The sequence below is a fragment of the Balaenoptera musculus genome, chromosome 3 (assembly GCF_009873245.2).
Source record: "Balaenoptera musculus isolate JJ_BM4_2016_0621 chromosome 3, mBalMus1.pri.v3, whole genome shotgun sequence".
Lineage (NCBI taxonomy): Eukaryota > Metazoa > Chordata > Mammalia > Artiodactyla > Balaenopteridae > Balaenoptera > Balaenoptera musculus.
The window spans coordinates 81,850,067-81,869,221 of NC_045787.1; the positions used below are offsets into that span (position 1 = coordinate 81,850,067).

The 19,155-nt window shown below is 35.0% G+C and overlaps 1 protein-coding gene across 1 annotated transcript in view; it reads right to left on the reverse strand.

Moving 5' to 3' along the window:
- SLCO6A1 (solute carrier organic anion transporter family member 6A1) overlaps nucleotides 1-19,155 on the reverse strand; it is a 96,757-nt gene that overhangs the window by 46,284 nt on the left and 31,318 nt on the right. Inside the window, exons 7-8 of the mRNA XM_036847277.1 lie at nucleotides 6,494-6,638; nucleotides 132-327 (exon numbers count right to left, since the gene is read on the reverse strand). Of these exons, the coding sequence (XP_036703172.1) occupies nucleotides 132-327; nucleotides 6,494-6,638 (341 nt within the window). The remainder of the gene's footprint in view (nucleotides 1-131; nucleotides 328-6,493; nucleotides 6,639-19,155) is intronic.

Here is a 19,155-nt window from a genome sequence, read left to right on the forward strand (position 1 = left end):
TTTTACATGTTCAATAATGCCAAGAATGATATGAGCATATTAGGGTTACTGGATAAATAATTGTTAATCGACTAAGAAATCTATTGTTGGGATTAGATGTAAAAATCTCATAAATATAAAATTATATTTACCCGCCATAATCTTCAGTGATCCCAGCAAATGGTATTGAATCACAGTGTACAAAAATTACAAATGCAAGCAGTACAAGTGTTACAGCAGATGTAACCATTACAAATCTCATAAGGCCTTTACAAGACATTTGTAACTTGGAAATAATGATACCTCCCAGAATCTGGCCAAGAGCACCTCCTGGAATTAAAACAAGTCCTAAAAGAAAGGAGGAAGAGAAAACACAGTTAAAAAATAGTCAGCTAAAGACAGTACAGAAAATTCATACTTTGAGGCAATCCCCTCTGCTCTAAACATATAGCAAACATAGATTTAACTAAGAGACTGAGACAAAACTTAAAGGCATGATATTAATAAATACCTCAACAAACCCTGAACCCTAAGAGAAATACAAATTTGTGAGTGGGGCTGAAGCTATAGGCCTAAGGAACCTAGAATAAGAGGCTCCACAAAATGTTTTACAGCAGTTGTGAGAAATACAATAAAAGGCATACCGGAGGAACAACATTTGAAAATTTGTAGCTAAGAATGAGAAATTTCAATAATTAAAGAAATATTAGTCCTGGGAATAAAAGTGCACTCCAATTACTGAGAAAGAGTAAAAATAAATAAATATTAAATCACATAAGGTAATAAGGTAAGGAAACTTCATAACATCAAGATTAAAGTGTAAATTGTAAAAGCTTCCAGAGAGCCTGTAACTTGCAAAAGAATTATAATTATAGCTAATTTTTTTAAAAGATAAAATTAATAAACTAGACCAAACACACATACACAATCCTGAGGAGTGGGGTTAGTAAACTGCAAGTGAGTAGTGAAAATTTCCTAAACCAACTGAGGGGGATAAAATGAATAAAAAATGAGTCCATTGAGACAGGACAGAATAGTGGGGGAAAAAAAGAAGCAAAAGAGAAGTGTAATAAACAAAATGTACAATTAAAAATTTAAAAATTACTTAAATATGTCAGAATTTACTAAAATGATAAATGGATAAAACAACTATTAAAAAGACAGAATATCAAATTTGGTATTTTTAAAAAAGGAAAGCTTGAAAATAAAGCAGTGAAAAAACATATACCATGAAAATGTAGATCATGAACATGTATATACCTAATGACAATGCATAAAATAAATTATGTAAACACTGCCTAGATTTCAAGAAAATTAAAAATCTGTAAACAAAGTGTTCTAACTCAGCTTTCTCAGAGACAGAGACTTAGTTAACAACACTATTAAAGATATGGAAAGTATTAATTGATTTGAACAAGCAGTTATTTAAAAAGAGAAATAAGAGCCTATGTCTACAAACTAAAAATCTCTTTTCAATAATTCATGGCTTAAGTAAAGATATGCTGATGAGAATTTAAAATGCTTAGAACTGAACAATAATACAAATTACATCTAAATGTATGAGATGCTACTAAAGAAAATCTATAGCTAACGATACCTCCATTATAACTTGTTAGGAGAACTAAATGAGTTAATATTTAAGTGCTTAGAACAGTGTATAGTCACATAGCAAACATTATATGAGTGTCTGTTAAAAGGTAGAATTTACAGACAAATTCATTTATTAGAAAGCAAAAAAGTACAAATAGTGTAGTGGCAATGTTTATTAAGAAAATTGTGGGAATTGGAAGTGAATCAGAGGGTGAGCAACAAGGCTGCAGTTAAGAAGTCAAGAAGAAGTAAACCACATTTTACCTCATAATCTCAGAAATTAAGGGCAGTAGGTATGACTGAAAGCAAGAGTGAGGTAGACTTAAAAAACAAGAGGATTGGATGGCTGTCTATATAAAATGTTTGATCCCCAATTCCTATCCCTACCCACAATGCTAGACAACCCTAGGTTTATTCAGTTTGAACCCAACAACTATAGAGTTAAGAAAACCAATTACATCTGTGAGCAGAAAACTGAGAACACAACTTGGCTGAGAAAGTATTGGCTGTCAGGCTTATTGCCCTAGGCAATAAGAAAATACTGGACACGGGGAGTTCAAAAATTAAATAGCTGGGTCCTTGAAAGACTACCCTAAAAGGACACAAAACAGTTGAAAATTCAACTGCAAAGCACAGAACTTCCAATCAACTTCTTATGTAAATACTTTATTGGTGTACAGAAAAATACACAAAGCAATATTACACATTTGATGAATTTTCAAAGTGAACATAACTACGCAACCACACCCAGGTAAAAAAAATCAAACATTACCAGAAGGCCAGAGGCTCTTTCATGCACTTATAGGATTTTATAAAATATGAATCATAAAGTATGCATACATTATGGCTTCTTTTTTTGGACATGATGTTTGAAAAATCCACCCATGTTTTTGTATATAACAATAGTTCATGCCTTCTCATTGCTGAATAGCATTCTAGTATATGCATACAACACAACTTATTTATTCACTGTGATGTTGCAAATTGTGCTGCTCCTTTAAAAATTCATGTATATGTCCTTTTGTAAATGTTTGCATTTCTGTTGGGTATACTCTTAAGAGAAGAACTTATGTTGGGTATATAACTAGGAGTTGAATTCCTGGGTCAGGGGATATGTATAGGTTCAGATTTTTATGATACTGCCAAACAGATTTATAAAATGATAAACCAATTTACATTCTCACAGTAGTGGATAAAATGTCAATTGCTCCACATCCATGCCAACATATATCTTTCTTTTTCATTTTAGCAATTCTGGTGAATGGGTAATAGTATTGCATTGTGATTTTAATACGCATTTCCCTGAAAAACCACTGAAGGTGAGCACATTTTCACATGAATATTGGCCAATTGATATCATCTTTTATATACTGGCTGTTCAAGTCTTTTGTCCATCTTTATTGGATTATCTGCCTTTTTATTATTGTCAGATTTTTTACATATTCTGGACACAAACACTTTGTAGAATATTTCTATTGAAAATGTTGTTTTGCATGCATTTTCACTCTTCATGCTGACATTTGATGAACAGAAGTTCTTAATTTTAATGTAATAGCACATTTTTTTTCTTTATGGCTATGTAATTTGTGTCCTGTTTAATAAATCTTTGTCTTCTCCAAGCCATGAAGATATTTTCCTATGCCTTATTCTAAAAAGTTTCATTGTTTTACATACACATTGAGAGCTGCAATCCATCTAGAATTGGTATCTATGTATGTAGTGAGGTAGAGGTCAAGATTTGTCTTTATTTAAATGTACTATAACTACTACTCTATTTATTGGGCAACAATTCTCCACTACCCTCTGATGCTGTATATCCTACAAGTAGAAGTACTGACTGCTTTTTGTTTTATATTTTCTAGGATATTTCTATAGTGAACATGCTTGGATAAGCAAGATAGATCCCCTTTTAGAGCACTTTTGTTGTGGCTTCACTACACAAATGCTGTGGCTCCAATTTCAAAATATAAAATAGGTAATTATTTTACCTATTTTAGGCTTGTACTGTATATGCTCTAAATTCCAAAAGTGATACTGGAATACATAAATTGCTACCCCTGCTCCTCAAGTATGGTCCAACAGGAACAACATAGAATCTCAGGAGGAAAAAGGAAAGTCCCAACTCTCATTATGGACTCACATGAAGCAGAAGTAGTAAGAATTGCAGTATCTCAATTCAACAGACCTTATGTTCAGTAAAAAAAGTTACCAGGGGCTTGAGGTTTACAGTGGATTAACCACCAATTGAATTCCATTGTTCCTATAGCCCTGGATGTTCCATACACTGTGATGTAACTAAATTTTTGGCACAGACCAATGGCACTGGATATGCTGTCCTGGACATTGCCAAAGTCTTCTTTTGCATCCCTCTAGCACCCAAAGAAAAAGACTAATTCTCATTCATGCTACAAGGCCACAAATATACATTTGCAGTATTCCCTCAGGAGTACCTAAATTCCTCTTCCATTTACTACAAGGGGGCAGGTCAGGACTTACTGTGACTACCACTACACTATGATGCCCAAAGCTTTCAGTGATAGATGCTATTCAGTTGGCTGTAGGGTCAGAAGCCTGACTCAATGGCTCTGACTCTGGTATTAGCACACCATCACCAGCAAGGGTGACTGATCAAGCCTAACAAAATCCAGAAGTCTGCTCATCGAGTTTTGGGGGGATTCTGCAGACAAAATCACAATGCTCTATCACTCTGGAAGTTAAGGAAAAATTGTCTCCCTTCCCCCAACCAAAAGCCAGCCTAGCATCACTTTGGATTCTTGAGTATTAGAGACAGTAGCCGATTCACTTGGGCATTCTCTTTGGTCTTGTATACCAGCTAACCCAGAGGCCTGCACTGGATGCCAATCCGCAAGCTGTGGTATGCTCCCTACTTTGAGGTACCACAAACCTAATGACCTATTTGAGCTTCAGGGCTCCATGACTGATGATTTTGTTTGCTGGAGTCTATGGAAAAGGGAGGAAGTCCCCACTCAGAAGCATCGTTGGTTGTATAGGACTCACCAACTCCCTGAAACAGGTACATTTAAAAGCAACTCTTAGCTTACTGCTGGCTCCTTGTCACAACCAAAGCTCTGACCCACAGAGACTTTGTGATTCTGTGGACTGATATTCTCAGTTTGAGATGAACCAAAATAGACTCACCACTAACCATTTGACAAGCCTTACTTGTCAACTGGAATTGGTGTGTTCAAGCCATGGGGGTGGGTCACAGAGATCTTCAAATGATTAAAGAAACACCACCAGTAGATCACCAGTAGCCCTCAGAAGACAGTGGAAATCTCTTTTAAATGCACTTACTTTTGGTTACTCAGGGAAGATTTCCAGAGGGACTACTGATACATTATTTATATGTACCCTGAGGGCAGTTATCTTTATTACTCTAAGAGTAATCCAACTAGAAAAGGTGGTACAAAATTTGTCCCTAATTTTAGTTGAAATAATCAATGACACCTCATCCCTGGAAAGCACTCTGGTCAGCCTCAGTCACTGATCAGCATTGTTATGGATGACAGAATTGCCCAAAACTTCATCCTTGCAGGCCAGGGTAAAATATATGCAATTGCTAACGCATTCTGTTATGCTTGGATTAATACCTCAGGCTAAGTGGAAAGGTCAATACGGAAACTTTAGGAGAAAGCCATCTTGCTTTCTAAGGTAGACCCTGAGGGCCAAGAAATTTGTTCAGCTGGCTTGGTCCAGGAATTTGCCAGCATGATTGAGGCCAATACTGCAAGTGGCCTTATCCTGTTCTTTGGAGTCCTGTTGATATGAGCCTTAATTAAATACTCTATGAAACAAATTGAATGGGTTTAGTCCCTATCTCTATTAATTAGATTAATCAGAGTGTCAAACAATGTGGTATACCTGTGGAAAAATCTGTCATGGCCCCTGAAACTGTGTCATGTTTGGCTTTTGGACTATGCACAGTCTGACAATGGTGTGCCCTTTATCACAAAATCTACTCAATAATAGGCTGATAGTCAATGTTTTTGCATACCTTAACATTTGTTTTTTATTTGGCCCACATGTTTTATGTTCCTTCTTTTTTTCCTTTCTTATTTTTTTAAATTATTAGTAAAAATTTTCAAATAAATATACTCATTTACTATTCTTTTACTGGTTATCTGCAAGTTACAGTATGCATCTCTGACTTTTTATAGCATAAAATAAATGATCACATTTACCATCTTTCCATTAATGCTGGAACCTTAAAACATTTAGTTCCATTTGCAACCTCTTTTGGAGAGCCAATTCTCAATATCTAGTAAAACTGATGTACACAATAGCAATGCCTCTTCAATGTCTAAATATAGATCAACTTTTACAAATGTGCACAAGAAGACATGTACAAGTCTATTTGTTACTGCACTGTTTGGAAAAGTGAAAAAGTTGGGGGCAACTTCATATCCTTTTATATGATATGGATAAATAAACAGTATTCATAAAATAGAATCCCACAGCACTGTTAAAATGCACTAAATAGAGATCAACATGAATCGATGAACATAATTTCAGATGAAAGTAACAGAAGAGTACATACAAAATGATATATGAATTTTAGAAACAGATTGTATGTAAATAGGTACATAAGAGGTAAAAATATATAAATGTGAGAGAAGGATGAACTCTAACTTTAGAAGAGTTGTTGCCTATGGGGAGGGAGGGAGAGAAATGGGATAAAGAAGAGGTACAGAAGTCTTACAAGGTTTTATGTGTTAAAAACTATTGATGCAATGATGGCAAAGTGCTCATATTTTAAAAATTTCAGCAAGAAGTACTTAGATATTTAAAGTTTAAGCAAATGCTACTACTCCTTCTACTTTCTGCTTATTTGAAATAGTTCATAAATACATATAAGAAAACTTTACATAAAAATTTCATAACGAGTACGAGTGGAAATGTCTACCTGCAAGTGTAGTTGCTTCACTGGGTGTTAATATAAACTGATTTTCTATGTATATAGGCAAAAATTCAGATGCTCCAATCATAACTAAAGATTCTGAAGCTCTGGACAGGGATAGGTACACAAACATTGGATTCTTGATCAGAATCTGAAATAGAAATAAGTTACATATGAATTACTTTATTTTGTTAGGTAAAGAGGAATAGATATACCCACTCGCATGTTAATGACCAATCCACAAAAAGTTTAGCTTTCTCAATCTTAACTGAAAATACATATATATGTATATAAAAATTGAAATATAAATTTAAAATTCACCAATATACACATACCATAAAAGACATGTAGTATTTTAACCATTTTTATTTGTTATTTGATCTCCATACCACCGATAATTTTTATTTGGGGATCTGGCAGTTTGCTAGAACTGCTAGAACTAAAACATTAACCTTCAAACTAATTTCTGGATTTCCTAGATATGTATATATCTTTGAAACTATTTAGTGGTGTTTTATATTTGTATATATTTTTTAACAAACTTAAAATTTCTTTTTCTAGCCCTAAACACAATTTCTAAAATCTAATCATTTTCTGCATATTCATCGAATTCATCTTCTGAGTGCTATTTAACATTACATAGTGTAATTCCACAATATTTATCCACTCCCATAGGGTTAAATGCTTAGGCTGACTTCAACTTCCTACTGGCACAAACAAGGCTACATTAAACATCCCTGTGCAACTCTTAAGGAAACAGGATAGAGTGTCTTTGGAAGTACATATCCTAGAAAGGGACTGCTAGGGCATTGGAATTTGGTATACTTCATTCCATTATTTCTCCAAATCTTTTCTCCAGAATTATGTTTATATTCCCACCATAATATAAGATAGTGCCATTTTCTTCATGTAGCAACTGATATTTTCTAAAATTCATCAGATCAATATTTCTTTTTTTTTTTTAATTTTATTTATTTATTTATGGTTGTGTCGGGTCTTCGTTTCTGTGCGAGGGCTCTCTCTAGTTGTGGCAAGCGGGGGCCACTCTTCATCGCGGTGCATGGGCCTCTCACTATCACGGCCTCTCTTGTTGCGGAGCACAGGCTCCAGACGCGCAGGATCAGCAATTGTGGCTTACGGGACTAGTCGCTCCGCGGCATGTGGGATCCTCCCAGACCAGGGCTCGAACCCGTGTCCCTCACATCGGCAGGCAGACTCTCAACCACTGCACCACCAGGGAGGCCCAGATCAATATTTCTGACTTCACATCCCCTTCCAGAACTTTGCTATTCTCCAAGAAAGAGGCATTGAACTTTGAAAGGGCTTTACGACCGCCTCAGCAAAGCAAGTAATGCTGCATGACTTCTGAGGTTGGGTCATAAAAGGATAATATGACTTCTGCTGGGAACTCTCACTCTCTCAGGACTCTGGCCTTGGAACTTGGTTACCATGTTATGAGAAAGCCCAGGCCAGATGGAGAGGCGATGTGTGGGCATTACAGCAAACAGCCAGGATCAAAAGCTAATATCTGAGTGAACAAGTCTTCAGATGACTCCATCCCCCAGACTTAGTTCACTACAACTGACCACAAGTAGAGCTGAGAAGAGTAAGCCCTGCACAAATCACAGCATCATGAGCAAAACGGATGCTCTAGTATTTTAAGCCACTAAGTTTTGGGGAGGTTTGTCATGTAGCAATAATAACTGGCACACCCCACATAATCACGAACACTTTAATATTGGCTGGCTTTCAAATTTTTTCCATGCTGATGAATGTATATTATTACAATGCTATATTTTGTATTTCTCTAATTTCCAATACAACTGAGCATTTCTTGATATAATTCTTAGCTATTTAGGACTATTTTGTGTGTATGAACTGGCTATTTGTATGTTTATTAGGCTTCCTGAAATTCTTGTGTAGATTTTCCAAGAATTCCTTGTTTATTCTAAATATTAATCTCTTGTTGGATTTAGGTATCTGTCGCCCACCTTTTACAACTGTTTATAGCTTCCTTCATTGAACAGAAATCTTTGACTTAATGTAATCTAATCCATAACTTATAAGCCCATATTTGACGCTATTGGGAATCTTGTCTAACCTTTTCCTACCTCTATGTCACAAGGTATTTCTTTCATTTTAAACATTAACTTTGTTGTTTTTTCTAGACACATTCTATTAACCTAGAAATCACCTTTTTGCATAACATGAAGTAGAGAGCCAACTTCATTTTACCAAATAGAGAACGAAGTTAGTCATCACACCTATTGAACAATTATCTTTGAAGTGCCTCTTCTATCATATGACAAGTTCTTAGATACATTAATCTGTAGCTGTGTTCTTTATTCTGTTCCACTGGCCTATTTATCTGTACTGAGAAAATGCTACTTTTTTTTTTTTTTTTTTCACTGCTAAGGCTTTATAGCCTGTCTTAATGTGTACGAGGATCAACACTCTTCGTTTTACCTATTCATGCCCTTATTCTGCCATAATAATTTTAGAATCAATTTGTCATTTACTAAAAAAAATTAAATTCTTGCCATAGTGATTACATCACATTGAATTCATAGATTATTTGAGAAAGAAATCACATATATGAAAGTTGTCATTTTATCCATTAAATTGTATATCTCTCAACTTATCCTAGTCTCCTCTAATACTGTTACATGAGTTTTAAATTTTTTCATGAAGTTCTTGAGTAGTTCTGAATTATTTATAGTTTTGTGATTACTTTTTACTTTATCTAATTTTAAAAATAGATAATTATTTATGAATAGTCTTATTTGAATATTTTATTTTATTTTTTAAAATTTTATATTTCTTATGTTGCACATTCAGATACTGCTCAATTAGTGGATTATACCTCTTTTATAGGTCCTTCTAGTTCACAAATGTTGATTTATTCATAATAATTATTGAGAATTGAATATTAAGCACAGTCTTTATTCTAATGAAAGTTATAGCAATATTCCATGATTCTGTATGAAATGGAAGTCTGTATTAGATATAACAAGCAAAACAAGAAACAGAAAATCTGGTTTTTTGTCTTGGCTCTGCAACTGATTTTTGGAGTAACAATAAGCAAATCACAATCTCTACATATCTCATTTTCAGCAAGTATTATGTAATAGTAGATAGAGCAATGGCCTGAGAGAAAATACATGAGGTATTCTTATATTCTTAACCTCAATTCGGCCACCTGTATATGTGTGTGTGTGTGTGTGTGTGTGTGTAAGTGTGTGTCCAAAGACATACATGTCTTTGGAAAAGTTACTCATCCTCTTTAAATTACTGGTTCATCATCTGTAAAGTAGAAATGATAATACGTATATTTATGGTGATTATGAGAATTGCATATATGTAATAATTTATATAATTTCTGGCACATAGTAGGTACCCAGTAAAGAATATACATCAGTTTCATAATTTATAAAATAAGAGTAATCACATGAGATTACTAAATTTGTTGTTTGTAAACTTGAGTTAGCCTTAAATCATTTGGAGGGCAGTTATAAAACATATATTGCCAGGCCCTACTTCCAGAGTTTCTGATTCAGTAGGTCTGGAATGGGGCCTAAGAATTCACGTTTTTAACAAATTCCCAAATGATGATGATGATGTTAATCTGAGAACCAATGCATGAGATAATTTTTGTGTTTATGCTGTTTAGGATTAAAATGAACAGACTCAGTGGCTAATTCAGTTGATGCAGCTTATCATAATGTTACACAGAAAGTAAGAAAGCCCAAACACTCTCTCAGTAGCTAAACAATTCAGAGCTCGTAAAGAAACTGAACCATCATTCAGAATAAGATGGCAGCCTATCTTGTCTGCTCAGTAGTGGGAGTTCCATTGCTTTATCTTGATTGCTTCAAAGGCCCAAATATTCAGTTTCTTTCTGTCAGCTTATTGTGTCTATGTCTGCTTCTATTTTGGCTACTGACTATTCTCTCTCCATTTTCTTCTTTATCTCAATGGTCTTTGCTCATTCATTTTCTCTATGTCAATTTACCAAAGCTATGTTGCTTGAGTTTCCCTCTCTTTCTCCTATGTATATACTCCCCAAGAGAGAGGAACTGACTAGATTAGCTAGTTTACAGCAAGGTGTCTCTGTTGGTCATTGTTCTCAAGATATGATATTTAATAGGTTTTGGGGAATCTAAAGATTACTGTCTTGGACTCAAGTGCTGATCCCAGATCTACTTTTGGCTAGGACATTTGGAATATATCATACAGAGCAAGGCAACTAATGCACAAGGAAACACTTCTGGGCACTTTATTCAGAAAGGGACTGTGAGCATAGCAAATACTCAGAATACCATGGATTCTCTTCCAGGTGTTCCTGCTTTAAAAAAATCAACCCATTTCTTTTCTTAGATATAAAATACAGGAGTCAAAGAAGAAGGCCAGATATACAAATCGGTATCCAAGTTGTTTCATGTAGCAAAATTAGGCTTAATTCTGGTAGTTGTTGATACACAAAGGGAGAAACTGAATTAGTTCCGCACAGTAGGAGACAGTTCTGTGCAACAGCCATATCTTGCAGTACTGTGGATCTTAGCCCTAGTCCATCACAGAGTCTGCCAACAACTAGGGTCTTTACTACACCAGAGGAGGCTCATGCTGGTCTGGAACTTCAAACTAGGTTAGGTACTTCTATATGTGCTTACTTAGTTGGAGTCTGAAACAAGAGCAGGACCAACAAAATATAAAGTATTAGGTATAGAGGCCTCAGAAAAGTAGGCTGAGGTTCAGGAGAGGGATCAAGTAGGTGGGATACAAATGTTAATGAAGAAATCGCTGTAGAGGAATGTTGCAGAGAGGAAACAGTTCCTGAAGATGGGTCATATGATGTCACAATTAATTCTGGAAGTTTTTTCTTTCATGAGGTAGAAGCATTAATCTACTTCCTACCCTAATCCAGGTTGCATGATGGGAGACACTGATCCTGCCAGTAAAAAGGCCTTGGTGTCTATGGACAAATAGAAGGAAAACGTAAGTTGAGGAGGACACCAATAAATTTTTAACTTCTCAAGTGTCTTACCTGATTATTTAACTTCTCACCTGCTCTGGTCTTGATTCTTTATGGTACACAGCTATAATTTGCCATAGAAAATAAGTAATGGTTATCTTTTTGCTTATAGCATGTTTAAAAATGTTTCAGCTTCCCATGCTGGAATCTTACCTAGTCTGCTTCCATGAACACCAATTTATTTTAAGTAAAACCTAGCAGACAACTCAGAGATTAAAACCAGTATATAATGTCCTGACATAAATACAAGTGATATATTTGATTATGTTTTCTACAACAGTAATTAATTTGCCTTCAAAGGAAAGTCAATATTTTGACTACCAATATTTGACTATCAAAATATCTAAATAATTTGGACACTATCTTCTTTGATATAGTCTGTCATCTATCAGCAGTCACACAAGCAATGAAGAATACCTCATATTCATTTGGTCCTTTATAGTCACAAAGTTCTTTCATATTATAATACTCATTGACACTTCTTTGTTCATTGGAGTCCTGGTATGTAAATGTCTTCCTGGGTAATAAGGGATGAGACAAGCATGAGATGAAGAAAAGGAGGGTGAACGTGTTGATGATCTCTCTGCTCCACACATTTAAAAGGAGCTTTTCCCCTATGAAATTTTATTCCTTACATGCTTGCAGCAAGTGTTAATTTCATTAATTTTTCTTTTCCATGATTTACTTCCCTCACCTCCAAGTATTATGTTTTTGTTGTTTTAAAATATGTTTCTAGTCCATTATATTTTTATAGCTATAGCTAAATAGATATTAAATTTATTCACTGTTCTACTTTCTTTTCTTCAAGCTTAATCCCATTTACTTTTACAGTTACAACTTTTCACCTCATGTACATTATAACTTTATAAAAATGTTAAATATTTTGTCTCTTCTAGCTTTTTATCTTTTATTTTACTTATGTCTATTTTATCTATTTTAAAAGTATAAAAATTGGGGAAGAGATCAAGATAGCAGAGCAGGAGGACACTGGGTTCACATCCCCCCCACAAACACATCAAAAAATACATCTACATGTGGAAAAATTCTCACTGAAAACAACTGGAGACTGGCAGAAAGACTCTTCTACAACCAAGGCTGTAAAGAACTATCCACACAGAATCAAGTAGGAAGGGAGGAGAATGATCAGGTCGGGACTTACACTCCTAGGAGGGGACAGAGAAGAGGAGAGAGATTATTATGGGCTCAGAGAGCCTCCCTGGAGAGTGAGGGATTTGAACCAAATATTGAGTATCCCAGCCCTGGTATTTGATAGTGGGAAGACAAGTCCCCATAGCTGGTTAGAAGACCAGTGGAACTTATATGAGAGCTGTAAGAAACTGAGACTCTACTCATAAAGAGTGTGCACATGCTTGTTCACTCCCCAAAAAAGATGGTGGAAGCAGATTGAAACTGCCTGGGGCTCTGGCTGGTTTCCTATCACCACCCCAGTGAATACCCCAGCCCCTTTAGCTCCAGCGCAGTTCCCCACTAGGGTGAAGGTTACCACTGTCTTGGACAGTGCACACTTGGTGAGGACATAGCTGACTTGGACCCAGCACTGCATCTGAATGGGGTGAGGGTGGCCATGACTGATACTCATGGAAGTTGGTGGATCGGGAGCTGTCTGGAACACTGACTGATGTGCAGAGACCACCTTGGCACATGCCCTGGCCCACACTGGGCACCTGCTCTGGCCCCTCTTGCTTCAGCACTACTACCCTCTAGGGCGAAGGTGCCATTGCAGGGAAGGGGGAGAACACACACCTACAGGGAACAGAACCAGCTCAGACCCAATTCTCAGAGTTTCTCCTCCAGCACCTCAGGACACAATCTCACCCCAGATAGTGTGAGGATGGCCACTGAGCATAGGAGAAGCCCTGGCTCACCCCTGACTGGCTCTAGCCATGCTATCTCCAGCCCCACCTCCCACCAAGGTGATAGCTGCCAGTGTATCCTGGCAGAATACATGACCCATGCACACTTTAGATCCAGCTCTCCCACCAAAGGCACTGGGAACACACAGACTGCACAGGGATGCTCCCACACAAGGACACCCTTGCAAGACTGGGAGAGTTAACTGTTTTACTTAATTTCATAGACATTCAAGAGAAAGTTAAACAAAACGAGAAGACAAAAGAATTTGTTTCAAATGAAATAACAAGAAAAAAACTCTGAAAAAAAATTAATGAAACAGAAATAAATAATTTACCAGATAAAGATTTCAAAGCATTAGTAATAAGAATGCTAACTGAACTTGAGAAAAGAATAGATGAACACAGTGAGAATTTTAACAAGGAAATTGAAAGTATAAAAAGAATCAGAGCTGAATATGAGAACTGAAATGAAAAACACACTACAAGGAGTTAACAGCAGACTAGGGCATACAAAAGAATGCATAAGTGATCTAGAAGATAGAATGATGGAAATCACCCAATCAGAACAGTAAAAAGAAAAACAAATTTTAAAAATGAGGACAGTTTAAGGGACCTCTGAGATTTCATCAAGCATACTATCATTTGCATTATAGGAGTCCTAGAAGGAGAAGAGAGAGAGAAAGGGGTTGAAAATGTATTTGATGAAATTATGGCTGGAAACATCCTGAACCTGAAGAAGGAAACAGATATCCAGGTACAGGAAACACAGAGAGCCCCAAAAGAGATGAACCCAAAGATATCTACACCAAGACGTACAATAATTAAAACGGCAAAAGTTAAAGATAAAGAGAGAATTCTAAAGACCAGCAAGAGAAAAATAAAGAGTCATGTACAAGGGAGCCCCCATAGATCTATCAGTGATTTTTCTGCAGAAACTTTGCAGGCCATAAGGGAGTGGCATGATATATTTAAACTGCTAAAAGGGAAAAACCTACAACCTAGGATACTCTACCCAGCAGGGTTATCATTCAGATTTGGGGGTAGTTAAAGAACTTTTTAGACAGAAAAAAACAAAAAGAAATTGTGAATACTAAACTGACCCTAAACGAAGTGTTAAAGGGTATTGTCTAAGTGGAAAAGAAAAGATTATAACAATAAGTAAGAATTTATGAAAAAGGAAAAATCCCACTAGGAAAGGCAAATATATAGTAAAGGCTATGGATCAACCACTTAAATAAGCTAGTATAAAGATTAAAAGACAAAAATTGTAAAATCAACTATAATACAATAAAGAGTTAAGGGATAAATATGGAAATGTAAATATGCCATCAACAACACAAAACATGGATGGGGAGGTAGAAAATGTAGATCTTTTAGAATGTGTTTGAATGTAAACAGAGAACAGCTTAATACAAGTAGATAGTGTTATAGGTCAGCACATATGAAGCCTGTGGTAACCACAAATCAAAAACCTACAATAGATGCACAAAAACTAGAGAGGAAGAAATACAAGTATAATGCTAAAGAAAATCATAAAACCACAAGGGAGAAAACTAAAATAAGAAGAACAGAGAAGAATTATAAAAACAACCAGAACAAGTAATGAAATGGCAATGAGTACATACCTATCAATAATCACTTTAAATGTCATTGGGAAAATGCTCCAATCAAAAGATAAAGGTTGTCTGATTGGATAGAAAAAACAATATCCATCTATATACTGCTTAGAAGAAACTCACTTCAGAGCTAAAGACACACATAGACTGAAAGTGAGGGGATGGAAAAAGATAGTTCATGCAAATGGAAATGAAAAGAAAGCTGGGGTTACAATACTCATATCAGACAAAATAGATGTTAAAACAAAGTCCATAATAAAAGACAAAGAAGGTCATTATATAATGACAAAGGGATCAATATAAGAAGAGGATGTAACATTCATTAACATATATGCACGTAATAGACGAGCACCTAAATATACAAAGCAAACACTAACAGACGTAAAGGGAGAAATTAATAATAATAATAGTAGGGGACATTAATACTCCACTTACATCAATGGACACATCATCCACACATAAAATCAATATGGAAATGGTGGTCTTACATGACACATTAGTCCAGTTGGCTTAATAGACATCCATAGGACATTCCATCCCAAAACAGCAGATATATATTCTTTTCAAGTGCAAATGGAGTGTTCTCCAGGTCAGATCAGATGTACGCCACAAAGCAAGTCTCAACAAATTTAAGAGGACAGAAATTATATTGAGCATTTTTTCTAACCACAGTGGTATGAAACTAGAAAACAATTACAGGAAAAAACACAAACTTGTGGAGACAAAAAAATACTACTAAAAAACCAATGGGCCAATGAAGAAATCCAAGAGGAAATCAGAAAATACCTTGAGAAAAATGAAAATAAAAAGACAAATTTCCAAAATCTGTGGGATGTGACAAAAGCAGTTCTAAGAGGGAAGTTTATAACAATACAGTCCTACCTGAAGAAATAAGAAAAATCTCGAAAACGAACAACCTAAACTACCACCTAAAGGAATTAGAAAGAGAAGAGCAAACAAAGCCCAAAGTCAGCAGAAGGAAGGAAATAATAATGACCAGAGAGGAAATAAATAAAATAGAAACCAAAAAATAATAGAAAAGATCAACAAAACCAAGAGCTGTTTTGTTTGTTGTTTTTTTTTTTAAAAGGTAAACAAAATTGATAAGCCTTAAGCCAGGATCATTAAGGAAAAAAGAGAGAGGATCTAAATAAACAAAATAAGATATGAAAGAGGAAAAATTATAACTGATATCACAGAGATACAAAAAATCATAAGAGAATACAACAAATCTGACAGCCTAGAAGAAATGGATAAATTTCTAGAAACATACAAATTTCAAAACTGAATCAAAAAGAAACAGACAATCTGAACAGACTGATTACTAGTAGTGAAATCGAATTTGTAAGAAAAAAACTCCCAGGAAACAAGTCCAGGACCAGATGGCTTCACAGGGGAATTCTACCGAACATATAAAGAAGAGCTAATACTTATCCTTCTCAAACTATTTCAAAAAATTTAAGAGGAGGGAACACTCCCAAATTCATTCTACAAGGCTACCGTTACCCTCATACAAAAATCAGATAAAGACACACAAAAAAAGAAAATAACAGGCCAAAATATATGATGAATACAGATGCAAAAATCCTCAACAAAATATTAGCAAATTGAATTCAACACTATATAAAAGGATCATACACCATGATCAAGTGAGATTTATTCTAGGGATGCAAGAATGGTTCAATGTCCACTAATCAATCAATGTGATATATCACATTAGCAAAACAGCATAAAAATTGTGTGATCATTTCAATAGATGCAGAAAAATCATTTAACAAAATTCAACATCCATTCATGATAAAGTTTCATCAAGGTGGGTATAGAGGGAACATATCTCAACATAATAAAGACCACTTAGGACAAACCCACAGCTAACATCATACTCAATGATGAAAAGCTGAAAGCTTTTCTTCTAAAGTCAAGAAAAAGACAAGGATGCTCATTCTCTCCACTTCCATTTATCACAGAATTGGAAATCCTAGCCACAGCAATCAGACAAGAAAAAGAAATAAAAGGCATCCAAATCAGAAGGGAAGAAATAAAACTGTCTCTATTTTCAGATGACATGATACTACATATAAAAAACCCTAAAGTCTTCATCACAAAACTGTTAGTTCTAATAAATGCATTCAGTAAAGTTGCAGGATATAAGATTAATTGATGAAGAAAATTGAAAATGATGCAAAAAAATGGAAAGATATCCTATGTTCATGGATTGGAAGAATTAATATTGTTAAAATGTCCATACTACCCAAAGCAATCTACAGAATTTAATACAATCCCTACAAAAGTACCCAGGACATTTTTCATAGAACTAGAACAAATAATCCTAAAATGTATATGAAACCACAAAAGACCCTGAATAGCTAAAGCAATCATAAGAAAAAACACTCATGAGAAATAACACAATTTATTACATAAATTGCAGTAATATTTTTTCAATCTGCCTCCTAAGGCAAAGGAAACAAAAGCAAAAATAAACAAATGGTATCTAATTAAATTTAAAAGCTTTTGCACAGAAAAGAAAACCATTGACAAAATGAAGAGATAACCTACTGAATGGGAGAAAATATTTGCAAATAATCTGGATGATAAGGGGTTAATATCCAAGCTATATAAATACCTCAGAAAACTCAATATTAAGAAAACCCCAAATAACGCAATTAAAAATTGGGCAGAAGACCTGAATAAACATTTCTCCAAAGAAGACACGCAAATGGCCAACTGGCACATGAAAAGATGCTCAACATTGCTAATCATCGGTGAAATGCAAATCAAAACCACACCTGTCAGAAAGGCTATCAACAAAAAGATCACAAATAATAAATGTTGGCGAGGATGGGTAGAAAAGGGAACCCTAGTACACTGTTATTAGGAATGTAAATTGGTGCAGGCACTATGGAAAACAGTATGGAGGTTCCTCAAGAAACTAAAAATAGAACTACCATATGATCCAGCAATTCCACTCCTGGGTATATATCCAAAAAATTCCAGAAACACTAATTCAGAATGATAATGCACCTCAATGTTCATCACAGCATTATTTACAGTAGCCAAGATATGGAGGCAACCTAAGTGTCCATCAACAGGTGAATGGATAAAGAAGATGTGGTATATATATATAACTCAGCCATAAAAATGAACAAAGTTTTGCCTTCTGCAACAACATGGATGGGCCTGGGGGATATTATGCTTAGTAAAATAAGTCAGACAGAGAAGGACAAACACTGTATGGTATCACTTACATATGCAATATAAAAACTAAAACAAACAAATGAATATAACATAACAGAAACAGGCTTACAGATAGAACAAACTAGTGATTACCAGTGGGGAGGAGAAAGGGGGAGGGGCAAGAGGGGGTAGCAAATAAAGAGGTACAAACTACTATGTATATAATAAATAAGTTACAAGAATATATTATATAGCACAGGGAATATAGCCAATATTTTATGATAACTTCAAATGGCATATAATCTATAAAAGTATTAAATCACTATGCTGTACACTTGAAACCATATAATATTGTAAATCAACTACATTTCAATAAAAATAATAAACTATAAAAATTATCTTTACTGACATTTTAATAAAACTCTTTTCTTTCCTTACTTGTTGAATTTTCTAAAATATATCACGCCAAGCAAGAAATACAGTAATAGTAGGGAGAATCCATTTAAAAATACCCACTCCTCTGGCTCCCTTTATTAAAAACTCATGACAAGTAAAGAAGACTTTAAAAAAAAAAACAAAAACTATAGAAAATCAGGAGGTGTGTATTTCAACCAACTATTAGTAAGTCTTATAATGATGGTGATATATTTTACTGGCTGGAATGATCTGTTTGCTGGAATGATTTTCCATTAGTCCTTATATCAGGAGCTTCTAAACAGTCATTGGACTTCAAGCAAACAATACCAACTAAGTGTCATGAACCAGGAGGTACTGAACTACAGGATTAATAGAGGAGAAAGACAATAGGCCTTAGGAAATGAAGTTCCTCACACTAGTCTTTTTAATTTTCTTATTTTATGGTTGATAACCCACATTTCTTATCAAGATAAAGGAAAATCTTGTCATGACGTTTTCCCCTAATTTTTTTGTGCATTTTCCTTCCCTAATCTAAAATCAGAAATATCTCAATAT